At 48.9% G+C, this 27,753-nt stretch overlaps 11 protein-coding genes across 11 annotated transcripts; 4 read left to right on the forward strand and 7 right to left on the reverse strand.

Moving 5' to 3' along the window:
• Positions 1-610: 610 nt before the first annotated feature.
• N7477_008098 (uncharacterized protein) lies at positions 611-2,709 on the forward strand (the record flags this gene model as incomplete). The annotated part of the gene is made up of 7 exons (XM_056969761.1): positions 611-719; positions 774-1,015; positions 1,064-1,174; positions 1,227-1,371; positions 1,421-1,575; positions 1,630-1,787; positions 1,845-2,709. The coding sequence occupies 7 exons, from the start codon at positions 611-613 to the stop codon at positions 2,707-2,709; spliced, it is 1,785 nt and encodes a 594-aa protein (XP_056819793.1).
• A 563-nt stretch (positions 2,710-3,272) lies between these two features.
• N7477_008099 (uncharacterized protein) lies at positions 3,273-3,959 on the forward strand (the record flags this gene model as incomplete). The annotated part of the gene is made up of 1 exon (XM_056969762.1): positions 3,273-3,959. One exon carries the CDS (start codon positions 3,273-3,275, stop codon positions 3,957-3,959), a length of 687 nt encoding a protein of 228 aa, XP_056819794.1.
• A 95-nt stretch (positions 3,960-4,054) lies between these two features.
• Positions 4,055-5,449, reverse strand: N7477_008100 (uncharacterized protein; the record flags this gene model as incomplete). Its single annotated transcript, XM_056969763.1, has 1 exon — positions 4,055-5,449. One exon carries the CDS (start codon positions 5,447-5,449, stop codon positions 4,055-4,057), a length of 1,395 nt encoding a protein of 464 aa, XP_056819795.1.
• A 1,245-nt stretch (positions 5,450-6,694) lies between these two features.
• Positions 6,695-8,438, reverse strand: N7477_008101 (sialidase family protein; the record flags this gene model as incomplete). The annotated part of the gene is made up of 2 exons (XM_056969764.1): positions 6,695-7,317; positions 7,373-8,438. The coding sequence occupies 2 exons, from the start codon at positions 8,436-8,438 to the stop codon at positions 6,695-6,697; spliced, it is 1,689 nt and encodes a 562-aa protein (XP_056819796.1).
• A 1,248-nt stretch (positions 8,439-9,686) lies between these two features.
• N7477_008102 (uncharacterized protein) lies at positions 9,687-11,283 on the reverse strand (the record flags this gene model as incomplete). Its single annotated transcript, XM_056969765.1, has 4 exons — positions 9,687-10,307; positions 10,373-10,660; positions 10,726-11,036; positions 11,178-11,283. 4 exons carry the CDS (start codon positions 11,281-11,283, stop codon positions 9,687-9,689), a joined length of 1,326 nt encoding a protein of 441 aa, XP_056819797.1.
• A 498-nt stretch (positions 11,284-11,781) lies between these two features.
• N7477_008103 (uncharacterized protein) lies at positions 11,782-14,542 on the reverse strand (the record flags this gene model as incomplete). Its single annotated transcript, XM_056969766.1, has 5 exons — positions 11,782-12,725; positions 12,746-12,899; positions 13,637-14,014; positions 14,065-14,306; positions 14,356-14,542. The coding sequence occupies 5 exons, from the start codon at positions 14,540-14,542 to the stop codon at positions 11,782-11,784; spliced, it is 1,905 nt and encodes a 634-aa protein (XP_056819798.1).
• A 1,066-nt stretch (positions 14,543-15,608) lies between these two features.
• On the forward strand, positions 15,609-15,914 carry N7477_008104 (4F5 domain protein; the record flags this gene model as incomplete). Its single annotated transcript, XM_056969767.1, has 3 exons — positions 15,609-15,671; positions 15,723-15,807; positions 15,871-15,914. The coding sequence occupies 3 exons, from the start codon at positions 15,609-15,611 to the stop codon at positions 15,912-15,914; spliced, it is 192 nt and encodes a 63-aa protein (XP_056819799.1).
• Positions 15,915-16,268: 354 nt separating this feature from the next.
• On the reverse strand, positions 16,269-17,339 carry N7477_008105 (uncharacterized protein; the record flags this gene model as incomplete). The annotated part of the gene is made up of 1 exon (XM_056969768.1): positions 16,269-17,339. The coding sequence occupies one exon, from the start codon at positions 17,337-17,339 to the stop codon at positions 16,269-16,271; it is 1,071 nt and encodes a 356-aa protein (XP_056819800.1).
• A 349-nt stretch (positions 17,340-17,688) lies between these two features.
• N7477_008106 (guided entry of tail-anchored proteins factor 1) lies at positions 17,689-18,462 on the forward strand (the record flags this gene model as incomplete). The annotated part of the gene is made up of 3 exons (XM_056969769.1): positions 17,689-17,775; positions 17,878-18,064; positions 18,131-18,462. The coding sequence occupies 3 exons, from the start codon at positions 17,689-17,691 to the stop codon at positions 18,460-18,462; spliced, it is 606 nt and encodes a 201-aa protein (XP_056819801.1).
• Positions 18,463-19,568: 1,106 nt separating this feature from the next.
• Positions 19,569-20,907, reverse strand: N7477_008107 (NAD dependent epimerase/dehydratase; the record flags this gene model as incomplete). Its single annotated transcript, XM_056969770.1, has 5 exons — positions 19,569-19,898; positions 19,991-20,263; positions 20,320-20,467; positions 20,521-20,765; positions 20,821-20,907. The coding sequence occupies 5 exons, from the start codon at positions 20,905-20,907 to the stop codon at positions 19,569-19,571; spliced, it is 1,083 nt and encodes a 360-aa protein (XP_056819802.1).
• A 426-nt stretch (positions 20,908-21,333) lies between these two features.
• N7477_008108 (SDR family oxidoreductase) lies at positions 21,334-22,651 on the reverse strand (the record flags this gene model as incomplete). The annotated part of the gene is made up of 3 exons (XM_056969771.1): positions 21,334-21,614; positions 21,667-22,569; positions 22,621-22,651. 3 exons carry the CDS (start codon positions 22,649-22,651, stop codon positions 21,334-21,336), a joined length of 1,215 nt encoding a protein of 404 aa, XP_056819803.1.
• Positions 22,652-27,753: the final 5,102 nt, after the last annotated feature.

Below are 27,753 nucleotides of genomic sequence, written 5' to 3' on the forward strand. Positions count from 1 at the left end.
ACAGTTATGAAGTAATTGATACATGAATGCCACTCGAGGCTTTCTGGAGTATTCGAGGGACATCTTTTGCAGGGCAGGGAACAAGGCAAACCGTCTTTTCATCGGTCACCTGGCTCACGCACTGGGTCTCAAGACGGCACGGGTGCTGTACTCAGCGCCTGTAACACACCTGAAGCGTCCGAGGAACGCAATATGCCCTCGTGATCGCATTCGGGGGTTTAACCATCCGTTTGGCAGAAAGGTGGTGCGAAACGGTTCAAACTCGACATCGCGGACCCATCGAAACTGGTGTGAACACACAAACTACGAGAGCGCCGTGACTCTCTTGACAAAAATAGCTGACCAATGTCAACGAATGATACCAAGCGAAGAGGATCGAAGTATATAGGCTTGCAAGCAGTCGATATCGAGTTCCGGCATAGACTCGGACAAGACGTTTCCCACTTCCCCACTTCCAAAGTGGGACACCCTTGCCAGACCCCTCAAAGGCCTGGGCAATAAAAGGTGGACAGCCGGGCTACAGACCATTTGAGGAGGAATTGCTTTACAAAAGTGCCTTATACCCATATCCGCGTTCTCATAATCTAAATTCCCTCTTCTATTTGACAAGATGTCCCCGCACTTTAGCAGCCCTGTTTCTCACGAGGAGATCCCCATTCTTATTGTAGGAGGTGGACCTTCCGGTCTCCTCCTTGCCCATTTACTTGCACAGTTAAATGGTACAGTAGGAGTCTAATCAAAACCAAGTATAAACAGCAGCTCACATCTCATAGTCCGATCTCTGATCATCGAGCGCTATCCTTCAAGACTGGCGGCCCCCAAAGCACATGCGCTTTCTCCCAGGTCTCTTGAAATATGCCGACAGGCCGATCTTGACGTGAATGAGATTCGCAAGATCGGGAGTCCTCGCAGCGATGCCTATTGGGTGAACTTCGTGACCAGTCTTGCTGGGAAACAGGTCGGCCGTCTACCCTATGAGCGAATGGATAAGGAGGTGTTGAATGACACTCCCACAGTAAGACATATGGCATCTCTTGAAGATGGCTATACTGACTATGAAAAGATGATTCACAATATTCCTCAGCCGGCTTTCGAAGCATTCGTTGCTGAAAAGTTGGCTAAGAGCGATCTTGTCGAGATACGCAAGAATCACTCATTCACGAGCTTGGAGCAGGCAAGCTACCAGATTCGTAAAGCGAACGGGGCATGCTAACTCCATATTCAAGGGTGGCGGCTTTGTTGTAACGACTGTTGAGGACCGCGGGGCTCAAAGAGAGTACAAGATCAGATCTCGCCATGTGGTCGCTTGTGATGGGGCCAAAAGTGCTGTTCGAAAATTCCTCGGGGTCACTTGTGAGGGAGAAGAACCTTGTGAGCACTGTGTGAAATAATTATAAAAGGAACTAACGTGTTATATTAGGTGAAACCATGATGACGATTCACTTTAACGCTGACCTGAAGCCTGTGATCGGAGATCGGGTCGGCATGTTGCATTGGGTTATGGATCCCTTGGTGTCTGGGTTCATTATCGGTTATGATTTGTCTGGAAACCAGGTCTTGATTTGCAACTTTGACGTGAGACTTCACACATTTTCAATTGAAGAAGATCACTGACCGTATTTATGGCAGTCCAAGAAGCACCCAGTGGACTCATGGACCGAGGAGCACTGTCGTTGCGTTATAGATGCGGCTCTCGGGATGAAGACTTCTTACGATGTGCTCAGCTATCGACCATGGATCTTAAGTCGAAAGGTGGCCCAATCCTATCGAGTTAACCGGGTCTTTCTGTAAGTGGAACCCCCGAATGGAGCCTTGAAATCCGTCTTCTGATCCTGTATAACTAGGGCTGGTGATGCCGCGCACTCTTTCCCACCCACTGGCGGCCTTGGCCTGAACTCGGGACTTGGCGACGTTCACAATCTTGCATATAAGCTCACCGCGGTTCATCAAGGATGGGGCGGCGAAAGACTACTGGACACTTATCAGTCCGAACGCCGTCAAGTCGCACTTGTGAACTCCAACCAAAGTGTAAAGAACGGAAAGCAGATCTTTGGCTTGTTGAAAGTCCTTGGCATGACAGATCTAGATGTCGAAGTCTGCAGACAGAACCTGTACCACAATATTCAAGATGCTGATGCAATGGTTGAAATTAACAAAGGTATTGAAGACCAGCGCGAGCATTTCGACAATCTCGGTCTACACATCGGATATGTCTACGGCGACAACGAAATTCCCACGAACGTGTCTCGTTATCAAGCTTCTTGTGTCCCTGGAGCCCGGCTTCCTCATACTTGGATCAAGTTTTGTTCCGAGGTAAAGCATTTACCTGCCGTCGATAACTCCTACGTGCATGAGCTATCGGAAAATGAGCTCTCTGAGAAGCAATTTTCCACATTGGATCTATGCGGTCTGGACACTTTGACTCTTCTTGTTGACACGACTAATGCTTCTCATTTCAAATGGGTCATTGAGGGTATCATCAAAGAGCTACCTCGGGAAGTTGCAAGTATCTTACCTATGAAGCTTATTATTCATGGAGCCGATTTTGTCCTTCAGGCTGGACCGGAAGCGCAGAAGTGGGCCGAGTTGATGGAATTGAGGAAACAGGCCATTCTCGTCCGTCCAGATCAGCATATCTTGGCGTGTCTTCCAAGTAACAGCGGACCCACGCAGCTCTTGAAGTGTTTGGTAGGACACTTTGGGTGGTAGGAAGTTATGTATAGAGCATTGGGATTCAGACTACCCAAAGTCCATGGTAATGAGCTAGATATTGTGATGGGGAATTGTTGAATACATAGGTTGGTGGTGTATTGCATGCTTCAGCATTTTGGTGTGTATAAGTAATTTCTCCTCAGTAAGAAGGCAAAATAGACACACTCCCTCTTCTAAGCTAAATCTATGTCTTCTCCTTCCCTATAGTGCTACCACCTGCCGTGGACCTGTTCGCGGAAAAATGGGCAGACGGGACCCTTACGAAGTCCCCTGTTCGATAAGTAGAATCTTACTGCTTGGATATTGATTCAACCATCATTCTTTTATGATGTGGGCCCCTCAGAAAATTCGAATGATGCGTCAGTTCTGACCCATTTTCGGCTGGGACTCAGCGCTTTCCCATTTCCCCATATTCCCATATTCCCACTTTCCCACTTCCCCGCATTGAAGGTCAAGAAGCCGATCTCAAGGCATTAAATACTTGCATCAATACCCTACACCTAGTGCATCTTTATAGCCTTTTGCATCCCAATTATAAGATACGATACATCTATTTCAGCATGACTTCATTCCCTCTAGCCGGCCTTGCCCTGAAAGACGCCGGACTTCTTCTCGCCAATCCCTACCTCCCCATGGAAGCTGGTGTGGCCTACGCCGAAGATGGCATGTGCCATATTGCCGCATCGACCTACATGAAAGGCAGCACCGGTGCAATGATAGACTGGTGGTTTGGCTGGATCCACAACACAGAGCAGTACAAGATCTGGCATCCACGCGACCATGTATTCTCTGACTGGGAGGGACCCCGCGAGAACAACAGCACATACATTGGTGGTCACCATCTCGTTCATGAATATATCGGGGATGAGCTACAGAAGCTGAAAATTTCATTCAAAGATCCAGGCGAATACTTTGGTTCTCATTGGAAAGACGCTTTCAAAGAGGCCGGGTACTCCACGGCAGTGTGTGGGCGATGTGGCATGTGGGATGACGAGATGGGCAATGTAGTTTATGTTGGGCACTTGATCCACTTGATCAAGGATGAACCTGATGGTGTACGAATGCGCTCTCGCTTTTGGCTGGGGGATGTCGATGGAGTTACAGACCCAGAAATTAGGAAGGCCAATGTGCCGGAGAAGTTTGCAATGGGTTTGATGAAGCATGCTACTGAAGAGATGGCTATCTTGGCTACAGTTCTGCCGGACTTATATGCAAAGTACTCAAAGGACTCAGGAGAGAAAGTGTGATTGGGTCTAGGGAGCTTTATCTTAAATGTAGATTTCGGGAAATCAAGTTCGTTTTAGCAGTAACCTATGGCTACCTCTTCCGTAGTGCCAACTACTCACGTCGCTGGATCTTGACGCTCACGGGCGAGTGTTGCTAGACGTCCTATGATGTCCTCCATCTGAGCTGAGATGCCCCATTTCGATGCAACCGTTCTCAGAATGATTTGCAGAGAATTGATCTCTTCCAACAGATTGATAGATACCACAGTATGACTTCCATCTTGGGTCAGCTCTTGTAAAAGATCTTCCCTGCTTGCATTCTGGAATGAAGAATCTTGATCCCCATTTTCAGTCAGCCGACGAGACCAAACATCTACCCAGTTGTATTGTGCAGGGATTCTGATCACGCTTTGACTTAACAGACAGATAGTAACCATGACCATCGCAGATGTAAACACAGCAGTGGGAATATGCATCGTGTAAGCTTGGCTAAGGGGAAGGTCGTTCAAGAGACGGGTGATTGCTGTTGCATGTAGAGCAGCGCGGAAGCAATCTGCTTGTCGAGTCCAGTGGGTCAGATCAAGAGGATCAGCACTGCCTTTGGCGTGGATTCCACCAAGCATCTGAGGTAACTGGTATCGATTGCAGAGCCATCGATAGACTGAGATCGAAGGTGCCGTCATTTCAATAAAGACACAATGCCACCTGATGACGATCTGCAGATAGTGGATACTCGGAGATGGTGAAAGCAATGCAATGTTACCCTCAAAGATGTTGAGCAAGGCTCGGATGATTTGTTGTTTAGAAATAGCGCCAAAGACTTCTCCTCGAGCTTCGTGAAGATCAGAAATCAGAGCCTGAAGTCCCTCAATAATGACAGAGATTGAGAATTGCGATAGCTGCAATGGCATTGAAGTATACCCAGAGGAGAATACACGAGCGAATGCCTTGGATATGGGTATTCGGGCTGACATCGACCGTGTCATTTCAGATATCCATTCGTCGGCGGTTTCCGCAGCGAAGACAGCCTCCGAATAGGTGGTCTCGAGACTATTAATCAGGTGCCGTGCACTAGCTGGGGAGCCAGATGCTTGTGATATCAAGCCATCAAGAACATAGTGACCCAAAATTGCTCGACGTTGAACTTCCGTAGCGGCCCAGCTTCGCCAAGCTGCGTTTTTTTCCGCATCTGGTGACTCAAGACTCGGCATCCTTTCAGACACAACATCGGGAACAGTGTACATGCCCGATGTTCTTGCCCAATAAAACCCCAGTCCATGAAAAACCGATGCAGTTGTTCGGATATCGACATTGCTTGATAATAATGCGTAGGTCTGGCCAAGGAGGGCGGTCAAGACGAGTTGAATTCCATCGCAAGCATCCCACATTCCTCTGATCTCAATCAAGGTTTGCCAGGATGTAGCAACTGCCGTGTGTCCCAATCTCCAAAGCATTTCGCCTTTCTCCACGGCGCCTGGTTCGCAAACAAAAAGTGTCCCCAAGGCGGCCATATTGAGTAGCAATGGTGGTATAGATCTTTGGAGTGAAAAGGTTTGCTCATGGATGACCGGAAAACTTGGAGATACTCTTTTGAAAAATTCTTGGAGAGAAGCATCCAAAAAAGCGGACGTGAATCTAGAGTGATGAACATCTGAGTTCAGCTTCCTGGACAAGTCGTCAATCAATTTGTAGATCTGGTCCAATGCCATGTTTCCAGGGCCCTGAGCCGTTGTGCAACTCGTGTTTCAAGGCCTCTAGAGACAGGAAATTGCAGATTGTCCGTTGTATTTGAACTTCCAGGGATATCGACTAGTGGGAGTGGAACAATAGAAGCTCCATTGATATCGGACATAAGCCATTCAAGTAGGTTGTCGGATTCGAAGAAATTGGGAGGCTTGGCGAAGGTAGGCTGTCCAAAGGAATTGCTCTGAGGTAAGGCGGGTACTCCAGCAGAAGAACTGTCTGGTGCTAGATCTTGACATTGATCACGATAAGGCCGGCTATTCTCCAGTGTAGTGGACCGGTCTTGGGTTTCATTTTCATGAAGTCTCCTGTGTCTTCCCAGCACATCCTGGCGCCCGAAACATCTGCCACAATGATTGCATTTGAATGGCTTCAAATTAGTGTCTATTGCTAGATTAGTATGGAGAGGAATGCAATATACTATCATGAGGCGTACGGGTTCTTTGATGTCTCTGGGTGTTATTAGTGGGCTTTCAACAGAACGCTTCAAGGCAAAACGTACGTGAAGATGTTCCAACTTGGTATATCGCTTATCACACTGTCGACAAACAAACCTTCTTGACGCTGCGGATTCCTCTGCTTGCCGATTTGCCAATGAGCTCATACTGAAACGCGTACATCGAAGAATCCTGGCTTTGAACTGTGGCGGGTGAAGTGGGGAAGATGTGGGGATTTGCAAGCCGAATTCGTGCTGAGCGAATGGACATTTCCGGGTTGAAAGATGCGCAATCTGAGTTTTTTTTTCTGTAGAATCTTTTTGAAAACAAGCTCACAGGTACTCTGATAGTATTCATGAGCTTGGGGATTTAATTCTAGAAATTATGGTACCTCATCTCATTGGACCACAGCGGGGTGTCTTTCCATAGTAGAAAAGGGCAGCGACAAGGAATAGAAAGGCGACCCTATCGGTTTTCTTTGACCATGACTATGTGTTCCCCGACTATTGTAGCTTTTCCACATGCCAGCCTTAAGAGAACCATATTATTCAATAACTATATGCCCGATTCAAATTCCTACGACAAACTTGTGATCTGTACATTACTGAAACTGCCACTGCCATAGCTTCCGTACAGACCTGCGGCGCCACGTAGCAAACCATCATTTGTGACAGTAAAGGTAGTCTGAGCACCTCCGCTGTCAGTCAGAATAGCCACGAGGGTAGTGGCATTCACGGAAAGAGATAGGTGATATTGTTGGTTGGCTTTGACACCTCCAGAGACAGGCTCCGAGTGCAGTGTAGTCGTTGCTGTGTCACCCACTTGATACAGAGTAAGGTCGCCACGGTTACTGTCAATGGCAGCTGTATACCTACTCAGTTTATTGGGAGCAGTGTTTGAGTTAGATGCCCTGACTAGAACCCCCACGACACCGGATGTGCTCGTGACAAGAACATCTGCACTGATTTCATAATCTTTCCATCCAGACGACCCAGTAAGAACGATAGTTGCTGGATCAGTAACGGGTGCAAACTCATACTGATCCCCGGAGATGGACCACAGAGCGTCGAATTCAATCCATCCAGCGTTGCCGGCGGCTGAGAAATTGGAGTTATATGGTAATATTCCAATTGGTGCTGCACCGGTGCTCTCCTCACATTGTTCACCCTGGGCTTGTGTGTTCGTTCGAATACAAAATGCTTCCATTTGACAATGGTAGCAAGTTAGGACTGTAGTTTGTCCCGCAACTCCCACCACCCGGGACATACCAAGGGGCTGAAGCCCACCACCAATCTCCCTTCCCGTAATTGTTATTGATATGGACAACATGCTGATTCTCGGAAGTGAAAGGTGGGTCAGTCGCGGGGGCAAATACATCAAACCATCGCTGTGCCCGACTAGAGACGATCAACTGCTTTCCAACAGGATCCCAGATCGAGTACGGACTCCCTGATGATTGAACACTGTCCGGCGTAGATACAAAGGATCCGTTGTTGCTAGGGTTCCAGGAGACACCATCTGTGGAGGTTTTTCCATTGACAGAGCAAGGATGACCTGGGTAGTATCTTGAATCACACCACTCGTAGCTCATAAAATACTCGCCATTGTCCATCTTGGCGACTGTAGCCATTCCAGGTCGGGATGTCTGTTCATCTCCAACAACGTCCTGGACGACATCCCCCCAGGTGTCACCCCCGTCTTCCGAGACGACATGGACAAGCATCTGAGAGTGATTCTCATAATCTCGCTCATCCGAGAAGACTGCAACAAGGCGGTCCTGGTTATCCAGGAACAAGAATGGCTCCCAAATACCGCCAGAAACATTGGCCCCGTAAGGCTGGGCATAGCCAGTTTGCCATACGCCTATAGGGTCCCAAGACTTTCCATAATCTGTCGACCGCCATGAAAAAAAATCGGTAACATTTTGATCGTGCAAATTTCCCACCAAGAGGAGAGTACCCTCGGGATAATTGCCCAGTTGCTGAGGGAATTCGAAGAAAAACGGCTGATAGAAGAAGGTATTCGGAACGCCATCGGGGGCGGATACAGTCGTTAATGTGTCCCATGTTGTACCTAAGTCGTTGCTCTCTTGGATAATGAAGTTACTCGCTGTCCCGTTGGAGTACCAGTGTTCCCAGGTGGCGAGCAGTTTGCCATTTGCATCGCCTGCATGCTCGAGTTGGATTACACGTGCATATGCAGCGTCCTCATTGGTATACTGAGGATGCCAGAGTGAATCAGAGGTTGCTACCGTAGACTCTGCATATAGTGCTGCCAGTGAGACAAGAGCGCGTGTGGTGACCTTGCTAAGCTTGACCATGGCTTCAATACTAGAGAGTGAGAAAACATGTTTGTCCGTTGGAGAGTCACTTCGCTATTTATCAATCTCCGAGAGCTCGATTGAGGTGGCTCACAGTGTTAGGCATTCCACCTCATCCCTCCTCCCTACGTGCTGTAAGATCGACAAGTTTAAAGCTATGTAGGTAAGCGATGTTGCATTGTGAGAACATAGTTCTTTAAATATCCTTTTCCCCATCTGGGAAATGATTGCCTTATGTTTGGGCGCTATGCAGCTCTGGAGGCCTAAAGAACGGTTAATCTCCTCATAGCATTGTCGCGGAATTCCGACTAGTCGCTGCAGGGCTTTCCGAGTCACTCCATGACGTCGAGGTCTCGAGGTGCCCGATGGGTGGCCGAATGGGGGCAGTGTATAGTGGGGCGCCAGATGTCAAACAAGAATCAAATCAAGGGATTGAGATGCATTTTTTCAAGGCCATCATCGATAACCGTCCATCCCTTAGTTGCGGGTTCGAGGAAGATGTTCGATGCAGTCCGCAGAAGCTCGGCTAGTGAGCCGGTGCTGCTGGAAAACCCAACTGATCCTACACTGTCTCAGATGGTAGACCATACATGGTCAGCCTGACTATGAGTCAAGCCTGTGAAGCAGACAGGCACAGGCTGAAGGGAAAGACAAGGTGGGGTTCCTATATCTACTGGGCTCACCTGACTCCAACAGTAATAGAGATAGCAAAATTGGAGATAGAAATGAGAACCTATCTTATATTCTATAGAATCGCTCTCATAAAAGCGGCAGCAATCCGACATCATGTCTAAGAGCATATAATGCACAGGGCTTAAGTAGACAATTTGGAAGGCATCCATTGGGTATTATGGTCTGAGTCTCTAATCACGCTGAGAATATGGATGAAAGCAGCAGAAAGCACAACCCGAGCGTCCAACTCAGGTCAAGAGACATCCATGACACAAGAAAAGAACAAAAAGCAAAAGATAAAACCCAGGAAACGCATGGATATAGGACCTGGAAGCGAGACACAAGGGCACGAGGACGAAAGTCAGACAGATCTGAGTCAAGCACTTCATTTTTCATCAGTCGCAGGTCACCCTAACCTAACTAGCAGCCGCTAAAGGGGGAGGATGTGAAGACATTGCCCGAAGAGCAGGCGGGGAAAACATAGAACAAAAAGACGTCACGGCATGCCAGTGGATACGGGTCATGAAGTGGATTCGTGAATAAAAAGGAAAACGGAGTCGAAACAAAGCCCGCCATCTAGGTAGGCTTGTCACAACCAATACGGCCCAAAAGAGCCTTGCGGTCACTCTGGTCGAAAGGAACACGACCGCGGCCCCGGGCACGCATAGAACCGGCTCCATTGGACCGGCGGCGGCCCAGGCTAGGGGCGGCATCGTTCACAGTGGGGGTAGCACTAACGCTTTCCTTAGCGGCCAGCCGTACGGAACCGTTAGTTGCTTCTTCGTCGTTGATTTCGACTTCGTCCTCCTCGTCGCTGCGGGAGTCATCGGCCGCGCCGGTGCAGATCACCCCGTATGCGACGCGGACAATCATGGTGAACCAGACGATAGAGAGCACCTGCAGCGACATCAGGAAGGCCAAGAAGATCCACTTGATGGTAGCGTTCATGCAGATTGGGTTCTCAAGGCTTTGGAATGGCGCAAACATATATGCAAGCGCATTGGGGTAGCCATTGGTGCTGGTCATCTTGCCGTCAGTGTAACAGCCGTAAGGCGTTTTGGCGGGAATATTCTTGTGGATGGACCAGGTGAGTACGTTATAGAGGATATGCCGTGTGACGAACCAGGTCGACATGAAAATACCAAAGGCAACGTTGCAGGCGTTCTGGAACTTCAAGTACTTGAGAATCTTGGCTGACTGTCAAAAAAAGTTTAGCATGGTAAGCCCTCTCATCCCGTTTAGACGTGAAGAGACAAACATACAGGAAGTAAGAAGTCGACAATGTCCATCAAACACAGGACCACGTTGGATACATTGTAGAATCCGTAGATATAAGCGGAGCTCAGAAGAGTGCAGGTGATAAAGTGGTGAGACAGCATCTGGTAGTGGTCCTTCCTCCGCTCCTCCGCGTGGATGACGAAGATCTGCTGAATGAGGAATGAAAGTTCCACGAGAAGATACCACTTCATAAGGCCAGAAAGCGGGCGAGCAGGCCACTGGTCCCAGATGGCGTCCAAATCGAACCAGTACTGAGAGTTCTTCCACAAGTACTATATAGCGCACGGAGCAAGTCAGCAGCGCCCATTCCTCATACTGTTCCGCGGCAAGCACGTACCAATCCCACACCCCAGATGAATCCATAGTAAAGAGCTTGCGAGCCCTGCTCTGCAAGGCGGACCGCGCCCTTTCGCTTGAGGCCAGCCCGGCGAGCCAATGGCTGGAGAATCCATTCAATTGCAATTGCGCGAATCGCGATCAGGGCCAGGACGGCGCTGACAACAAAGTAGACATCATTCCAGCCCTGGACATATGAGTTCGTGGCAGCGTCGTAATAGGAAAGTTCGAAGAAAGGTTGCGTATGGGGACGGAGGAGGGGGTAGAGGTTGTGAAGAGCCAGTAACATGGCCAGAATGGTCAGCGAGATTCCTGCGGCGCAGGGTCATAAATTAGCGGAGTGAAAGTAGCTTTGGCTGCCGGAACCACCTGGGAGGCGCTGCGCGGGTAAGAGTGCCTTGAGCGCCGTGATACCCTGGGTAGATGACAGCCTGGTGTTGGTTGATAGCTTACCGATCTGGTTGACGAGCACCCATTCGCGGAACGTGGTCTGCTTGGCCGGCCGTGTGCTGGGAACATAAAGCTCCGGCGACTGCACGGACGCAGTCTCTTTAGCCATGGCGAGATAGTTGGCGAAAGAGAAAGGACTTCAAGTTGAGGGGAGGAAGGCGGAGCGGAGAGGATCGCCGAGGAAGAAATGGCGAGGGTTGAGTCTCGGCACTAATTAACCTAAGGAGCGGGATGGGTCTAGAAACCTCATGAGCGGAGCCGCCGCGCGGACACCTTGTCAATAGCTTGAGTGCTTAATCCCTCCTCTTCTCAATGCTTTAACAGAAGACCAAAGTCTTCCCAACAAGGTATTGCCCGAAAAAATGTGGTAGCGAATCCCAAGTGCAGCGAAGCGAGTGAGGGGGTGGAACCGGTGAGCTCGTTTCTCGTTTCAAAGTCGTTTAACCCAGGATGATCGACACTCCCACACCGCCTCATGACTGTGGCAAGCTGAAATTATCTAGAATGTGTGGAAGGGCTAGAATTTACAGGGTCCAAGCTAGGCCCCAAGGAGGCTCGTGTACTATTGCTATACATTCGGTTGGTTGTTGACATCTATACAAATGCGTCACTCCAAACCTTCCGTCACCCCGCGCACAAACTCATTGGCATTCATTCCCAACTGCGCCAAATCAACACCACCCTGGCCTGCCATCGCCCGCGACACAGCTCGGGCTACTTCTTCTTCGTCCCAGATATTATTAATCACTGTCAAATTCTCCTTTCCGGGTTCGGCGAGTGCGCTTCGGTTCGGGTTCTCTGCCGCAGCCACGGTCTGCCAGTATGCATCGTCGCGAGCCTTCAGAGATCTGTCTCGGACGACAGCATTGCGAGCCACACTCGAGGCGTGAAGTTTGGTGTTGGCGCTCGTGATCTGCGTGAGGGCGGCAGAGACCGCATTGTCAAGCTGGTCTACGGGAGACGGTGGCTTGAAGAAAAATCGGTTTGTAGCCGAGAGGTAAATAATGAGCGCGCATGATACATCGCAGAGCACGAATGTCAGCGGCCGCAACAAGGTTATAAGATAGTAGAGGCCAGAGGGGGGTCGCTGGCCAGCCCGCACAGCGGGGGATGCCGACTGAAGCGCATCATACGTAGCCACAATCCAAAGATCAAGAGCAGCCAGCGCCAGGCCGGCTATGGTGAACTTGGTCCGCCAGCGGGCAGCTTCCCGGCCCGCAATAGGCGCGGAGGTAGCCACCCCCAGGATCAGTAGATGCACCAAATGAGGCAGCAGCACGTGGAAAGGCAGGTAATAGATCAAATATGAGTTGAGATTATCAAGAGAGCAGAATTGGCACGAGATCAAGGCGTCGGGTCCAAATGTAAGGTACACTTTGCGTGCACCAATGGAGGTGAGCTTCTCGCGGAGCAAGTTGTCGGCGTCGGACAAGATCCCATCGGGCCGGAGCCTTGTGAGCCGGTGGAAGATCACATCGGTTGGTGTATTAATGCGCGATCGGGTCAAGTTGAAAATGTTGGGTCCGGGGGCATGGGGGGTTGAAAGGTAGGCTGAGGACGAGGAAGAACACGATGCTTGCGAACAAAATATTCAGGGATCGACTGGCAGCGGCAGAGAGGGCACACGCAGGTGGGCGACTCGCGATGGACACTCGAAGGCCGCGGTAGGCATTGATCAGGCGAGGGAGAAGAATGGGGCCGAAGAAAATGAGGAGCGACTTGACGCTGCTGGCGGTTAGGGTGCGATGCACAGAATGCGAAGATTCACTTACGTTCCCCAAGAAATTTCAAGTCCAGCCATATCTGCAGCTAGCAGAGGGCTATTCCTACCTCATCAAAATCGGCCAGATCGAACGTGAAATCACGGAGTGGAGGGGAAGGAATTGGAGGTCGTCAACACGTATCATCAACGCGCCGGGGCCAAAAGCGGTGCGCGGAGACTCGGCGGCGATATTGTAACCGCCCTCCGGAGATGCCATTGTTTACCTCTTTTCTTGACAGGTTCCCAGGCATTTCTGTCCTTTTTTGAGAGCTCATGGTTTTCATTCTCCCATAATGTGCTTCTAGATGACTTTGACTGCCTCTGGTGTGATCAGTTACGGCCGCATGTCTAGAATCAGTCATTTTATGTTCTTGGACTGGCTGTACTTCCAGCCTAACGTCGATATTTACCAAGCCCTTACTCATCCATATTGACCTCTCTAGAAACCAAATATCTCATCTTCGAATTAGACAATGTACCCTGGTCTTTGCTACTTGACGTATGCCATGCTAGTTTGATCATGAACATGGATCTCATTGAAAACGAAACTGGCGCCTGCTAATTAATACGACAGAGACTGTAAAACAGATGCAAGCGATCCATCCATATCGCTCGAGGGACCTCAGCCCCAAAAATACCATGTGCCAAAGCTCCTAACGAAATGCCAACGCCTGAACCATCTCCTACCCGCGAACTAAACCTGATTGCCGTACATTGCCGGGTGGTGCGTCAAATCAGGAATTGTCACCCCAGCAGTGTCTCGAGAATACCTTGACGAAGCGTCGTCATTTGCCGGGTGACCCGGCATCAGATGGTTGTTGTCAGTGGTGTTGTTGCTCCTGAGCGGACTCGAGATTTTCAGAGGGAAACGCGACAACCGGTTGGTCATGCGTTTGAAAGCGGGCTGCGGTGAATAGCTTGGGAGGCCCTCTTCACGCTTCATGCTGAGCTGGAATGACCGACGACTGCTGCTGGTCCGGCTGATGGATCGACTGAGAACCTTCTGCGGAGCCACGGCACCATATGCTCGGACTTGGCGAGCGCTGACGCCCTGGCTGCGGTCGGTAAAGATGAATGTCTGAATACTGGATCAGTCTCTATCGACTTGCCGGAGGATGAACGACTTACCGACAACATGTTGATCACGCTCATGACCATGGCAAGGATACCCGCCGAGATAATGATACGCCAGAACGCCAGTCCCAGATGCTTCTGTGTCATTACCTCAATATTCAGGTTACCCAGCATGGCTACCCCCAAGATCATCATGATATCGGCAAGTGCGAAGAAGCCCGAATCTTCGCCGAACAAGGGCCAGTTGCGGTTGAAATAGCCCTGGAGGATGGGCAACTCGGAAATGATGAGGAAGACTATATGCTGTCAGCTCTCGCCCCAGAGTCCTGTCAAGACAGCACCCACTGCTAATAAGCGCAACCACAGCATGAGTAACAGCTTGAAAAAAGAAGAATCCATTCTGCATGTTGATTTTGACTAGCATCACAATGCAGGCGGCGATCATGTCGAGAAAGACGACGATGTTGAGGGCGCGGATGGCGTTGAGAATCACATATCCTGGACCAGCCAGAGATTCCTTGAGATTCCCCATCATGACTGCTAGTAGTCTCTAGCTTTTCACAAAGAGATATAGCCAAAAAGCGGATAAGATGGAAAGTAAACTTGGAAGCAGCGTGAATTAAATGGATGGGAAGGAAGCAACCGACCAGCAGAAAGCTTGAACGTCCCAGCCAAATTAGAGAAAAGAAGTGAACAAAACAAACGAGGTCAACTCGAGGATATTATGGAAAGAAAAATCTTTCAAAGTCAGAGAAGATAAAAAAAAAGAAAAAGAGGCCAGGCGGCTAAGGATATGCTCCGTTCACAACGGTTCACGGCGCGTCGACAATGGGCGACTATTGGAGCCTCCTAGAATAGCTTCTGAAACAATCATCAGGCCGATGAATGACAGCACAAAGGGACCTAATTAGAGTCCCCTCAGCAGCGGGCTTTCTTCAGGCAATAGACGTTTCACAATAAGATGGACGGCAGCGATTGGCATAGTTTAAGCGCAAAGATCTTAAAATTGAGTCAGTGGCCCGATTCACTAGGCTCAATCCAGACAAGGCCACACTGCATTCTCGATCACGCTTCACCACCGGAGAATGAGTGGCTGACAGGCACCGATGGTGGTTCGCGGTGAAACCGACCCCGTCCCTAGGCGCTTGCTTGTTGCGGAGATATCCACCTCACTCTTGGACCTGACACCTGACACTCTATCCCAAGGGAACAAATGGTTCAATGAGACCTTCAAGTACGTTCGATGAGTCTTACGATGAGTCTTACCTTGATGCATATCCAGATCTATTCGGGGTCTCCAGACACCGAGCACGGACCGAGGCCAGACACCAGTGCCGCTGTCAACGCGCCCGGCAAATCATATGTGTGGCGGTATTGACGAAGAACCACGACGTGAATAGCATCTCGTCTTCCAGATCGGGATAAGCATGGAAGTTGAAAGAATGTAAGTCCTTACCACCCGGCCCGCTGATTCGCGGACCTCTGTGAGGCCTTTTCGGGGCGCCGGCGATGAGAGGCCCCGCCCCCGCCGACTTTTTTTCCCTTTTCAACTATCGCGTCTCCTGAAAGCCTCTTCTCTTTTCCGCCGACATTGCAACATGACCCGGGGTAATCAGCGTGATACTGATCGGGCCAAGGCCCAGAAGAAGCTTGCTGCCGGCGTTCGTTCTCCCCCATCGCCGACCCCTACTTCAAGGCTGACTCCCCAATAGAAGAACAAGAACACCATGTCGGGCACCGAGTATCAGAAGGCCAAGGAGGATGCCGCCGCTATCATGCGCGAGAAGCAGCGCAAGGGTATGTTTCGCGATTCCAGCCATTGAGATTCCGGGAAGACACAACTCTGACCTGCTCCTACAGCCGACGAGAAAAGGCAAGCCGAAGCAGGAGCGAAAAAGAAATAATCTCAATGCGCCCATCCCTATATACTACGCCCTCCCATGGTCCGATACTCCTGATCTGATGCGGACGGAAACATACATGCACATACCTCGGGCTATACGATTGTCATTGGTGACGAACATTTTTTGCATGGTTCAACGAGGCAACGGTATACGGTCTATATAGAGGTCTAGACAATACGTACCGGCCGGCTCCCTTTTAGCGTTACTTTGTGCCGGTGTCCAGCGAGGCGTTTCGACTCCCAAGGCGTTTGTTCCCCATTCCAAATACCCATACAATCCCCATCGTGAGAACAAGCATACCATTCAAGATAGAAAACTTGTTGAAACCAATAGTGTGATCAAGATCAAGTCGAACTAATGTACATTACTTTGTCCGTAGGATGCCCAGTAACTCTTTGCTTTGGCTAATCGAGTCTTCCAGGGCCAATTGGACGCGCCAGGCTGACTTACAGGGTATTCCGGTTTAGGACCATCTTTCTCCTGGCGAAGAACATCATCGACTACCGTCTCCATATCAAAGTGGCGGACAGTTTGATCAACAAAGGTCCATAAGCTTTCCCCTTCCCAACCAACATCCCGCGCAAATCGAAGAGCCCGTCTCGCATTTTCTGCTCGGATTTGCTGCTGAGGAACTTGTTCGAGAAGATATTTTTCAAAGGCCCAGCCTGATATATCCCGCGGGTGAGCAAGACACCAATCGAGCGTCGGATTGATCAATATCCTGGCCAATTCGACAGTCCAGCTTGCGCGATCTTTGACATCTGTAGGAATGTGCGCAAGAAGAAGATGGAGTTGACGCATATAATTGAATGCATAGTAGTTCTTGGGATGCAGTTCTCCAGCACGAAGAACAATATCGAGCTCCGCCCGCGCGAGTTTCAGCAAGTCTTGCGTGTTGTATGTTCGGATTTGGGATAGTTGGCCCAGCACCCATAATCGATGCGACCACAGCGTCGGAGATTTGGTATGTCTATGTAGTGGCGAGCATTGATAGGACGTCATGAGCGTCAACTCCGTCTCCAGCATACGTATCGTCAAAAGTACTTGGTCCGAGACCCTCAAGCAATGCGACACGGCTGCCAGCAGCCGGCGTTTTCGCCAATTACATGCGGTCAGATGCTCACAGTCAAAGAGCAGCATGATCTCGGTGATCACTAAATCAGACGAACTCGTTGAATCGGTCTCCTTTTCCAAGTGCTCGACTTGGAAGTCATCGTCGGACATGGGCAATAAACGTTTCATGAAAAGCTGTCGTGCGATCGTAAATGCTTGGACCAGGCCTTTCTTAGTAATCCCAATCGAACATCCATCTTGGAGGACTGAAGAGCCTAGACCTGAAGGAATGATCTCGATCTCGAGCACCTGATTATCTCGAGATGAGAAGACAGCGGCGAGGTCCTGGAACGCATTTTCCGGGGTAGTCATGGAAGGATACGAGCTATCACAGCAATGCGACTGATATAGCGAGGTTCTTGGTTTGCATGACCCTTGAATCTGGGTTGTTGGCGGCTCTAAAGATCGGAGGAAGTGCGCGTGTGGAAGAGCATGTAAAGGCGGAGACGCACATCCGCGGCTCGCTGCGACTTCCACTCTTCCAGATTGCCTGAACGTCATTTCGCCATCAACCTGCGAAGATCGGCGACGACAGGTGCTTCTCTGAAACACCAAACAGGCAGGTGTGTCCTTTGCGAAGCTTATCATATAGCTTCTGGCTCTCCTTAGCCGCCGCCGCCTCCATCAACCACCTCTGGCCACCTGGCCAACCCCCGCCATCATGTTGTCGCTTGTCCTCACCGTCCTCTTCGTGCACATCGCAATTTACCTGGTGAACACAATCGGCGCAACGACAATCGATGCATTGGTACGTTGACTGGCATTCTCTCCTTTGGAATCGGGAGTTGGATCGCAGAACTCGATCTCACGTTGTGGAATAGCCTCAGCTAATGGGCGAGCTCTCTATTAGTTATGGCACCTCTATCTGAAACTACCGACATCAACCTCTCGAAATGCCCGCGAACAGCAGGAAAAAAAGCGTGAAGCTATGCAGCTAAAACGCGAGATGAACAACACGTCCTCACAAGACGAGTTCGCGAAATGGGCCAAGCTCCGTCGCCGACACGACAAGGCCATGGAGGAACATGAGAGCATGAGTACGTACCAACCTGACTTCCTGATTACACGAACTACCAACTAACGCAACATTTGTCCTCCAATAGACAAACTCGTCTCAGCCCAGAAAACCTCCTTCGACTGGAGCGTCAAGACAGCCCGATGGCTCAGCACGAACGGCCTGAAAATCTTCCTCCAATTCTGGTACTCGAAGACCCCCGTGTTCGCTCTTCCCGCCGGCTGGTTCCCGTACTACGTTGAATGGATACTCTCTTTCCCGCGGGCACCGCTGGGCTCAGTGAGCATTCAAGTCTGGAGCAACGTGTGCGCGACAACGATTGGAGTTATGGCCGAGGTTTTGGGAGCGATGCTCGTGCAGGCTCTGGGACAGCAAAAGAATGCCGTACCGGCGAATGGAGATGGTAAAAAGACGCAGTGATGAAAGACATGTTATGTCCCAGGGCTGGTGTACAATATCATAGGCATGGAACGGTTTAGGTCTACGGTTCAATGAGTATAGCATAGCCATTTGGATTCAATCTCAACCAATATTTTTTTTCTGTGTATCACAACGAATCATAGACTATCTGCAAAGTAAATAAAGGGTAGAATGTTCATCAGATAAAAAAATCGTTTCTCGTCAAGAACCCCCTTGGGGGTTCTCAGTGCTTGACTCTATGATTGGTATATCATCACGCGAACAAAAGCTCATGGCAGCGAAGAGGGTAAATGGAAGTTCAAGATCGAAGAGTCCGGCCCCTTCGACAGGGCATCTGCGACAGCAAGGTCACCGCTTTGCCATAAGCTACAGACTCGGAAAAAAAAAAGATCAAAGAACTCCTCGCCTCAAGAATGAGCCCCATTGAGTTACCTCATTCTAGCGAATGAGGGCAATCGCATGACTATCGAACCTCGACGAAAGGCAACCCGATACAAGGAGAACCGAAGTCCTCCTTCCCCTCTCCAACCCCAAACACACACCCCATTGTGACCGGCTAACCGTCGGATGGTGCGCAGGGCCGGGAGGGAGTAGGGCAGTAAGCCGCTATCGAATTGCTTCTATGGCGGCGCGTTTCCGCATTGCCTGGCTTGGACAACTTTGGCGAACCAAAGCGCAGGGTGTCCGGGGACTTTTCTCCCAAAGCAAGGTGAGGAAAGAAGCAAGCTTCTTTGTGTGTGAGCTTTGAATGCGATTCTTTGAGCGAGGAGTTGAAAAGAGGAACGGTGGGCGGAAATTTTGAGATTTTTTATTTGTCGGGAATGGTCATGTGACTGGACTAGGTCGAGTTGGGGAAGATGGGTCATGTGATTTGAAATACGCGCGGTTAATCGAAGTTCGCGGGTGGAACTCGGTTAATTTTGGAGCGCAATTTGCTTAGTTTGATGGGTTTGGAGCTGGGAAGATCTTTACGGACTTCAGATTACAGGGTCACAGTAGAGCAAGATGAGGTGAGGCTGAATTCAGGTCGCCGTATTGCCAATTCAATTCTTTCAATAATATGACTTCTCAAGCTGTTATTTGCAAACAACGCCAACGAAGGATTACTAGATGACAGATTTCTTTATCATGGAGTCGACAGTATCAACGACACTCTTCTCCAGGTCAATGTACTCCCACTTACCCTCCTTGGTACCGTCGGCGAGGATTCGCAGACTCACGCGCATATCCCAACCTGTTGGATGGACTCCGGGAGGTAATATCTGGGACGGATTACCCTCGGGGACCCGATCAGCAAGAGCAGGAAAGTTTTTGCGGATGCTGTTGGCCACCAGTTGGGGTGTTATTAGACCAGAGATGAGGAGAATCCGCTGGTTTGCCGCGGAAGGGTTTTCCAGCGCATCTACATGACTCCGCGCCACATCTCGAACATCCACCTAGATTGAAGCAAGCAAATGATTAGCTTTTCTCTGTTTGCAGCGTGCATCTTGCCAGATGGCATGGCTGTGAGACCCAACGGACGACTCACGAAATGGTAGAAAGGGAAGGTTACTCCCTCAATCTGCTTGTGAGTTCCATCAATGAAGCTCGCTATGGCAAATTGATTGGTCTGATTGATAGATTTGGGACCAGAGATTGGGTGAATCATAGGACCAATGATAATGTCCGGACATATCACGGCCAGGTCAAAGAAGGGAGTATTCTCCTTCATGAATGTCCACGCAACAGCCTCGGCTCTTTTCTTGGACACGTTATATCCCAAAACGGTATCATTTCTGTCAATTGCTTGCTCGGCCGTCACCTGTACATGGTCAGATCAATTGAATAGAATGATAAAGCAGGTGCAGCAATACTAACCGGGTTCCAATCCTTTTCCGTGTACGGCTTGCCCTCCTTGGACATGTCCTCGAAGGAGTTAAGCACGGCTACGGCACTTCCCAATAGAACGAAACGCTTCAACGCGGATCCACCATGCCGATGGGCGGCTCTCAAGATCTCAGTGGTTCTTGTAACGTGAGCTGCAACTCATGCTAGATCATTTTCGGACAGTCATCTTACCCCTTTTCTGCGGGCTCGATCATTTCTTTCTGGATATCAGACACTTGAAACTTCAAAGGAGATGCCGTATGGATCACATATTTGAAAGGCGTCTTTGGGTTCTCAAAGAGATGGTCGAAAGGTTTGGCGGTTGTGAAATCAGCGACGATTGCAAAATTCACCTTGTTCTTCCAAGATGGATGTGTTCTAATGACATCTTCCGCTTTCTCTTGCGAGCGCACCGTTGCAGTCACGGTGTACCCACGCTACTGGTTATTTAGCCAGCTGCTATTCGGAAAACATTAAATGACATTTGCCCACATTTATCAGGATGGCCAGGATATGAGAGGCGACAAAGCCATTGGCGCCCGTCAGCAAGACGTGCGGGCTCTTCTCGGCACTGGACATTGCGAGTGGCAGATAGATGGAGGTTAATCAGTACGTTTTCACTGAAGCATAGTCCCTGATAGATTCAAGATGAAATTATGACCCCGAAATATGACAATGAAATCATCGGGAGGATCTTAGCTTTTAACGCATTGCAAGTGACGCTTTCGTTTTCTCGGAGACAACGGAGGCGTTCTGGCCTGCGGAAGTGTGGCGGGGGTTGATCGATTATGCCGACGTGATATCATCCCACCTCAGCTTTGGATATTTTTGGTTACGCCATCCATGCAACATGTCATCCAATTATACTTATCAATCTCCAATATGCTACTGGAATCACCGATCAACAGACCCCGCATTTTCGTGCGATAGAATGCGATAGGGTGTAAAATGAACATTTCCGAAAACTGTAAACAATTGGAGCTACGCGGAAAAAGTAAAGCTGGGTTAAAAGTCCCGACGCAGTTGATCCGCCGGCGGTAGCACCCCTCCTTCTTCCAGTGCTCGGAAGGTTTCTTCCAGCTCCTCCCATGTATCTGCATACCCTGTCCATCCCAGCTTACGAGCTTTGCTCATACTTGCCACGCAGCTCCAGTCCCGGCCCATGGTCAGCACAAGGAAATCCCAGGTTGCTTTGTTCCAGGCCTGTTGGTCAAGATGGTACTTATCTCTCAGGCCAGCCCAGGCTTGATTTACGTCAGCTCGACGTGCCCACTTCTCAACATCCACTTGAAGAAAGAGTTTGGGGGGGAGTCTTCACTAAATCATCTGACGAAATACCCAGGGACGATGCGCTCGCCTGAAGAGGCGGCCTATTTTGCATTGGGATCGTCAACGACTCGTAGCTCTGGTACCCCTTGGTATTCGGCACGCCACCATTAGGGAACATCGGATCCGGAATCTTGCATCCGAATCGAGCAGCCAGACGAGGCCACAGATTCTGAAATGATTCCGTGTCGCCGTTCATCACGTTGAAGATGTTATTGCCCGCGCCGGGGGCCCTCGCGGCCCAGAGGCAGAATTTGGCGTGTAGGTTTGCCGATGTCCAGCAATTGAATGTGAAGTAATTGGCCTTACTACCTGGGAATGGTAGCTCAGATCCTGGCAAAGCTTTGCTCACGGCGCAGTAGAGCCCAATGGAGGTGGCTTCGTTCATGAAGTTTCCCCGCGCATACCCGAGCACGTCCTCGGGCAGCGTGACAATCCATTCCCAGCCGCCTTTGGCCGCGGCTTCAATCAGTACCCTCTGTTGCTCGTAGTAGAAGATCGGAGGCAAATTGGCGCCTTCTATGTTCTCCAGCAAAGGATCGTCTTCCAGGAAAGGCTGTTTGGCCTGTCCAAAGTGAACGCCGTACTGCTTGAAGCCACAGGTGAGGATAAAGCGCTTGAGCTTTTTGTCGGCTCCAGTTACTTTGATGGCTTGAATGAAGTTGCTCAGGAGCTTCACGTTCACGCGCAACAGCTCTGTCTGGTCCTGAGGGACTAGATACGCACAGAAGTAGATCACATCTGCGGAAACTCCATTAAGGTCGCGTGCCATGTCCTCTACAGAGCTCTGAAGGTCCATGGTAACATGCTGGACCTTCGGGTGCTGGTTACCAGGATTGCGTCGAGAGAATGAGAAGACTTTTTGATAGGAGCTATCTTTAATCAGGTGGTGAATGATAGCGCCCCCGGTCATACCTGTTCATAGATTCAGTTTCACGCATACAATTGACAAAGAAGCGAAGATACCGGTGGCGCCCATAACTAAAGCAGAAGACATTGTCAATTAAATTGAACGATTCTGAGATTTGGCACTGCCAGACTACCTAGGTAGTGGGCTGTCCTTTATAGGCTGTTGTCGATGTAATACGTCAGCGCTGTATCTCACCCTAATCAGGAGGACAGCACAGTTTTGACGTAACTATTATATTGAATAACATTCTCCCGAGATCCCCCATCCGTTCAGTCATTGGCCATTTGCAGTCCAGTGATGGTCTTCGGAAGGCAACTGAAGCACGGGCATTCCTTAGAGAACCATGGTCCATGGATGCGCAACTTGCACAATTTCAACCTTAGTCTGCCATTTGAACGACATCCGACGCTCCATCCCTACCCTCGTACAAGTCGGTCGACCAGATCGACCCTGTCAATGTGGCATTTGAGGGAAAAGAGCTAATTAGAGAGAAAGGGAATGCTATGCCCCTCTCTTCGCAACGAACTTAAATAGATGGAGATGAGATGTGAGTCCAGTTTGCTATCAAGATTATGCTCCTAGTTGCGTGAGATTATGAAACAACGGTTATCAATAATATATGAAGATCGAGGAGTGGGAAATTATATGCAAGCCAGAAAAGAAGACCGGACTATATCCCAACTTGGTAAGCCCTAGACGGTGTTGGAATTTAACATTTGAGGCACTTGAATGCTTCTATATTACCCTCGTTCACCTACATGACTCAGGAAGTCCAACAATGAAAAAAGAAAAACATACAACAGCAGGGATTCGCTGGTGGTCACCCACCCAACTACTAACCTGCCGGCGTGTGGCTTAAGTACGGCTGAGCGGACGGGAAGCCCTGTTCTCCACACCCTATGGTCGTATGTGCTTGGAGTTTCACTGGAGTAAAATACATTCTCTTAACATTACTGAAAGTAACTGATTGACGGCTGCTTTAGCGTGGCTGGACCAAGGGTGAGAAGGGTGAGTGCGCAATAGACAGGGTGAGAAGCTAGGTGAGACTGGGTGATTTCACCTCCGTCGCGCGATCACCGCATTGACCCTCTCCCATCGGACTCACAGTGTTACTGGTTAACCTCGGTCTGGCTGAAACTTGGGTCTCTTGGCACATGCATTTCCCGTCGAATCCCATCCCAGGCTTCGCCAAGTCAACGCCAAGGCTGACTTCGCTGTCACCTTGGGCCAAAGTAGTTTGCTTGGTGTCCAGGCCACCAACATGATATGGACACGAATCAACATCCTGGACTTAACCGGCTTAACTAAATTCCGCGGATTGAAAATTCCACACTATCTCCACGCAAGGTCCACATTCACAAATAGTCCACCACGCAATATGAACCTTCCATCTAGTTATCCCATTAGCATTTCTTGTCAGTTATCTAGATCATTTGATGGCTTGCCTTTTGGATGACTGTCGAATATTGCCTCGTATATCTTATGTTTTACCATGTTCCCACTGGGGGTTGGGGGTCAGGCCTAGGCTCTGGTTCAGGAGTATCTCCAGGGTTGATTTCCTTTGGTTTGAACCTGTCTAAATTGATGCTGTTGGCCACCCGGTGAGAGTGTAGCCAAGGTTTGGATCGAAGATCGGTCGCTTCTTTCAGGCGGGCTTGATCACACCAGGTGGGAATCGATTCAGAGGAAGGCATGGTTTCGTCACTTGTATCTGAGAAGGCTACTTGTAAGTGATTATATTTTAGAATGCAAGAATGCCTTTGCAACCGACTTTGCAGAAGCGAAGGAGTTGTAAAATGGTTGAGACTATCGGAACACAACCTTGGACACCGTTAGAATTCGTTGCAGCGTATTTATACCCCGGTTAAGTGCTCCCCAGGAAATGTTTTTAGTAGGGTTGATTATTTAAATCGGGTAATTCCGGAAATTCTTTTGGCTTGCCACGTCTTCATTCATCATTCAACGAGTATTGAAGGCCATAGCAACACCAAGTATAATGCTTTTCAGACACTTGCATATGAGCCATTTAATCATGACTCATATCGCCGGAAGTTAACTCATCCTGCACCTCTTCGCCAAATCACGGATGGGCTGTGTAGGGGTGGAAAACCACAATCATTGGGTTTGGACATTGTGGTGCATAGAAAGTTCGAGCGACGATGTAATGATACATGACCAAGCGCTGACACATATTCAAATGGTCAGCACTAGTGAATAACCGTTACCATCTTCTCTACACACTAGTATTGTGTGGGAGCTGTGCTCATGGCCTCTCCGGCGTTACTTTTAGTGATCACTACACACCCTCTCCCTCATAACAAGTTGGCGCTTGGCCCGATCATTTGGTGGGGTGTGAAATCCCCTCTTCCGAATATCAAAACTTTTATGACCTTGATAAGACATTCCTGTCCACAAACTCAACTAAAGGGCGGGCCAGTACCGATTCATAGTCATATAAAATTTTCAGGCCCCCCTGAAGCCAAGGATCTGCTATATTCGACCGACATGCCCACAAATATGGAACCACCAAGGAGTCAATTTGTATCCTTTGGATATATTGACCCGCTCTTTTATACTCAGAGGAACGACCATATTACATCTATGATGATGTTCCAGAAGGCACAGACCGAGGAAATCTGAGAACATATTATGGCCCAAGCCAGCATGTTGAGAATTTGCGGTATTCTGACGAGTCTTTCGATATCGACCAGCAGGGATTCATGTTCAAGAAGCACAAAGAGCCAAATGGAATCGATTGGAATAAAGAGAACGACATCTTGAACAAATATATTCCAAGCATTCAAGGCATGGTCGCGGATATCTTAGGTGATGCCGTTCACTGCTGCAAAATTTTTGATTGGCGAGTAAGGAAGGCCTGTGAAATCTCATCATCGACCACCTGGGCATTTTTCTGATCACACCTCTATCTAGTTGAGAAGTTCTACATCTCGCTTACTGACGGAACCAGACCCAACAACTGTCCCAAATCCTCATATGACAAAATTTGCTCCAGCCTTTCATGTCCATGTCGGTAAGTGGCTTCAGCTGTGACGTTATCATTCGATTATGCCTTTCGTCACTGACTTAGAGGAACAACGAAGACCAAACCCCAATTGGAGTACTGAACAGAATGGGTCAGATATTTGGACAAGAGACTGATGATCTGATCGCGAGATACCGTGTACGGGTGATTAAGTGAGTACACGTTGAGGACACAAAGGACATTGGCTAAAGAGGCTGACTTTTCTTTAGTGTTTGGCGTCCCCTAGTTGGAACAGTGGAAGACTGCCCGCTAGCATTGTGTGATGCGCGCTCGGCCACTATAGATGACTTGGTCAGTATCTCTCAAATTGATAAGGGTTTCGTACGCCATAGCTTCATGGCAAAGTACAACAAGGATTTCCGCTTCTGTTACCTTGGGAACATGCGAAACGATGAAGTTTGTATCTTTAAAGTTTTTGACTCGAAAGATGGTGTTGCTCAGAGTGAGAATTCTTTGTCTCTATGTAGTTCTAATACTAATGAGCGCACAAATAGGAGTTCCTCACAGTTCATTCAATACGAAGGCCCATTCATCTTCAACGAAGCCACGAGAGAGTATTGAAGTTAGGCTGATTTTTTCTTTCGGCGTTGGATTAAGCTATATTGGCTTCATGTTCATAAACTCGAAAAATAATACAATTGAGACATTTTCATTCCCTTCGTATGGTATGCCAGATAGTTATCAGTCTGCAAAGGCTTAAATTCGAAAGGCCATCGTGAGGTCTTTGCTAATGTAAGGATGGGGGTGATTGGGTAAAGAAGTCGAGATAGAAGGGAACAGAAGTGATTGGATTATGGCCAAAACTGATTCTTCAAGGAATCAGGAGAGGCTCGATAGTGATCTACTCTTTTATCCCACTTTAGGCCGCTTATATCATATAATACGTAGTCACACCCCTAGCCCTTTCTTTTTAATAGGCAAATCGTGACCTTTACGTCTACCCTAGACCATAAGCTTTCTTAAATATTCTTGTATTATCGTAAAGCCCCTTCTTTAGGCTACCTGAAGCCACGTTTATATTTTCTATTAGCCTTATATTCATTAAGCAATTAACTATTGTAGTGGGAGAATTGGTGACATAATGAGCCTATGTGTGGCCTCAGGCATGATTTAATGTCTGCAGTGCATAGTACATCTCCAGACACACTTGGAGGGAAAAAAGTCATCTACCCAAATTCATTCAGGATTCACCCAATTTCTTCTATCCATGATGCAGCATTAAGATTATCCCGCACGGCCGCAACAGGGCATCAGTACGGCCTCACCCAGCATCCTCTACACCAGACAGGCAGTGTGTGTGTGTGTGTGTGTTGTCCAGTCTGCATCGCCAGACAGCCATCGAGCCGTTCCCATTTCACTATTGAAATTCTAGAATTTTTAGTAGCGCGTAGGAATATTCTAGTAAAACCGCTCCCATAAGGGACTGCCTACTATAAAAAAAGAGGACGCTAACGGATTGTTCGCTACCTTTGACGCTACGTCGCACACGGATATAGGACACACTGCTCAATGTGATTTATCTTCTGTTCATTAGCTATTTACGTGAGATACTACCATTTTCTAATTTCTTTCAAGCACCCTATGGTCGGCACATGTGTTCAGATATGTGCTACAGACATCTACAGATGTCAAATCCAAAAAAGATTTTGGCACAACTTGCAACGTTGTCTTCATTTCAAACCTGGTCGGCAGGAGAGACTTAGAGAACAAGATATAATGCATTGATTATATGGACATCATCAGATACGTTTTTAAAACATATCACCATTCGGAAGGAGCGGTTGCTCTTGAGACCCTCACCACGTCAAGGGCAGAGCGTATGATTATTTCCGTATGCCAGGGAAATGAATCGGAGCCCTGGAAGAGAATAATGTGACTGGCTGGGGCACGAATGGTCTCTCTTTTTTGTATGGATGCTTTGGATATGTTCTATCAGAGGCTCTCATGCATAATCAAAAGAGTGTAGTATTCCCCTCCATATATCGTTCGTAGGCTCATGTGCGATCCCTTGGATTCTACAAGCTAAGTTAGCTAGGCACACGATGTCGTAGAAAGGACTCATGTATACCACCAAGGACGATCCCACAATGGTCACTCGATCCCCTCTAGTAGAATTTACGTTCCCCATAATCACCCCAGTATTATT

Source organism: Penicillium maclennaniae (assembly GCF_028827695.1).
Source record: "Penicillium maclennaniae strain IBT 15551 chromosome Unknown utg000007l:1.0-4884863.0:1.0-4888362.0, whole genome shotgun sequence".
Classification (NCBI taxonomy): Eukaryota; Fungi; Ascomycota; class Eurotiomycetes; order Eurotiales; family Aspergillaceae; genus Penicillium; species Penicillium maclennaniae.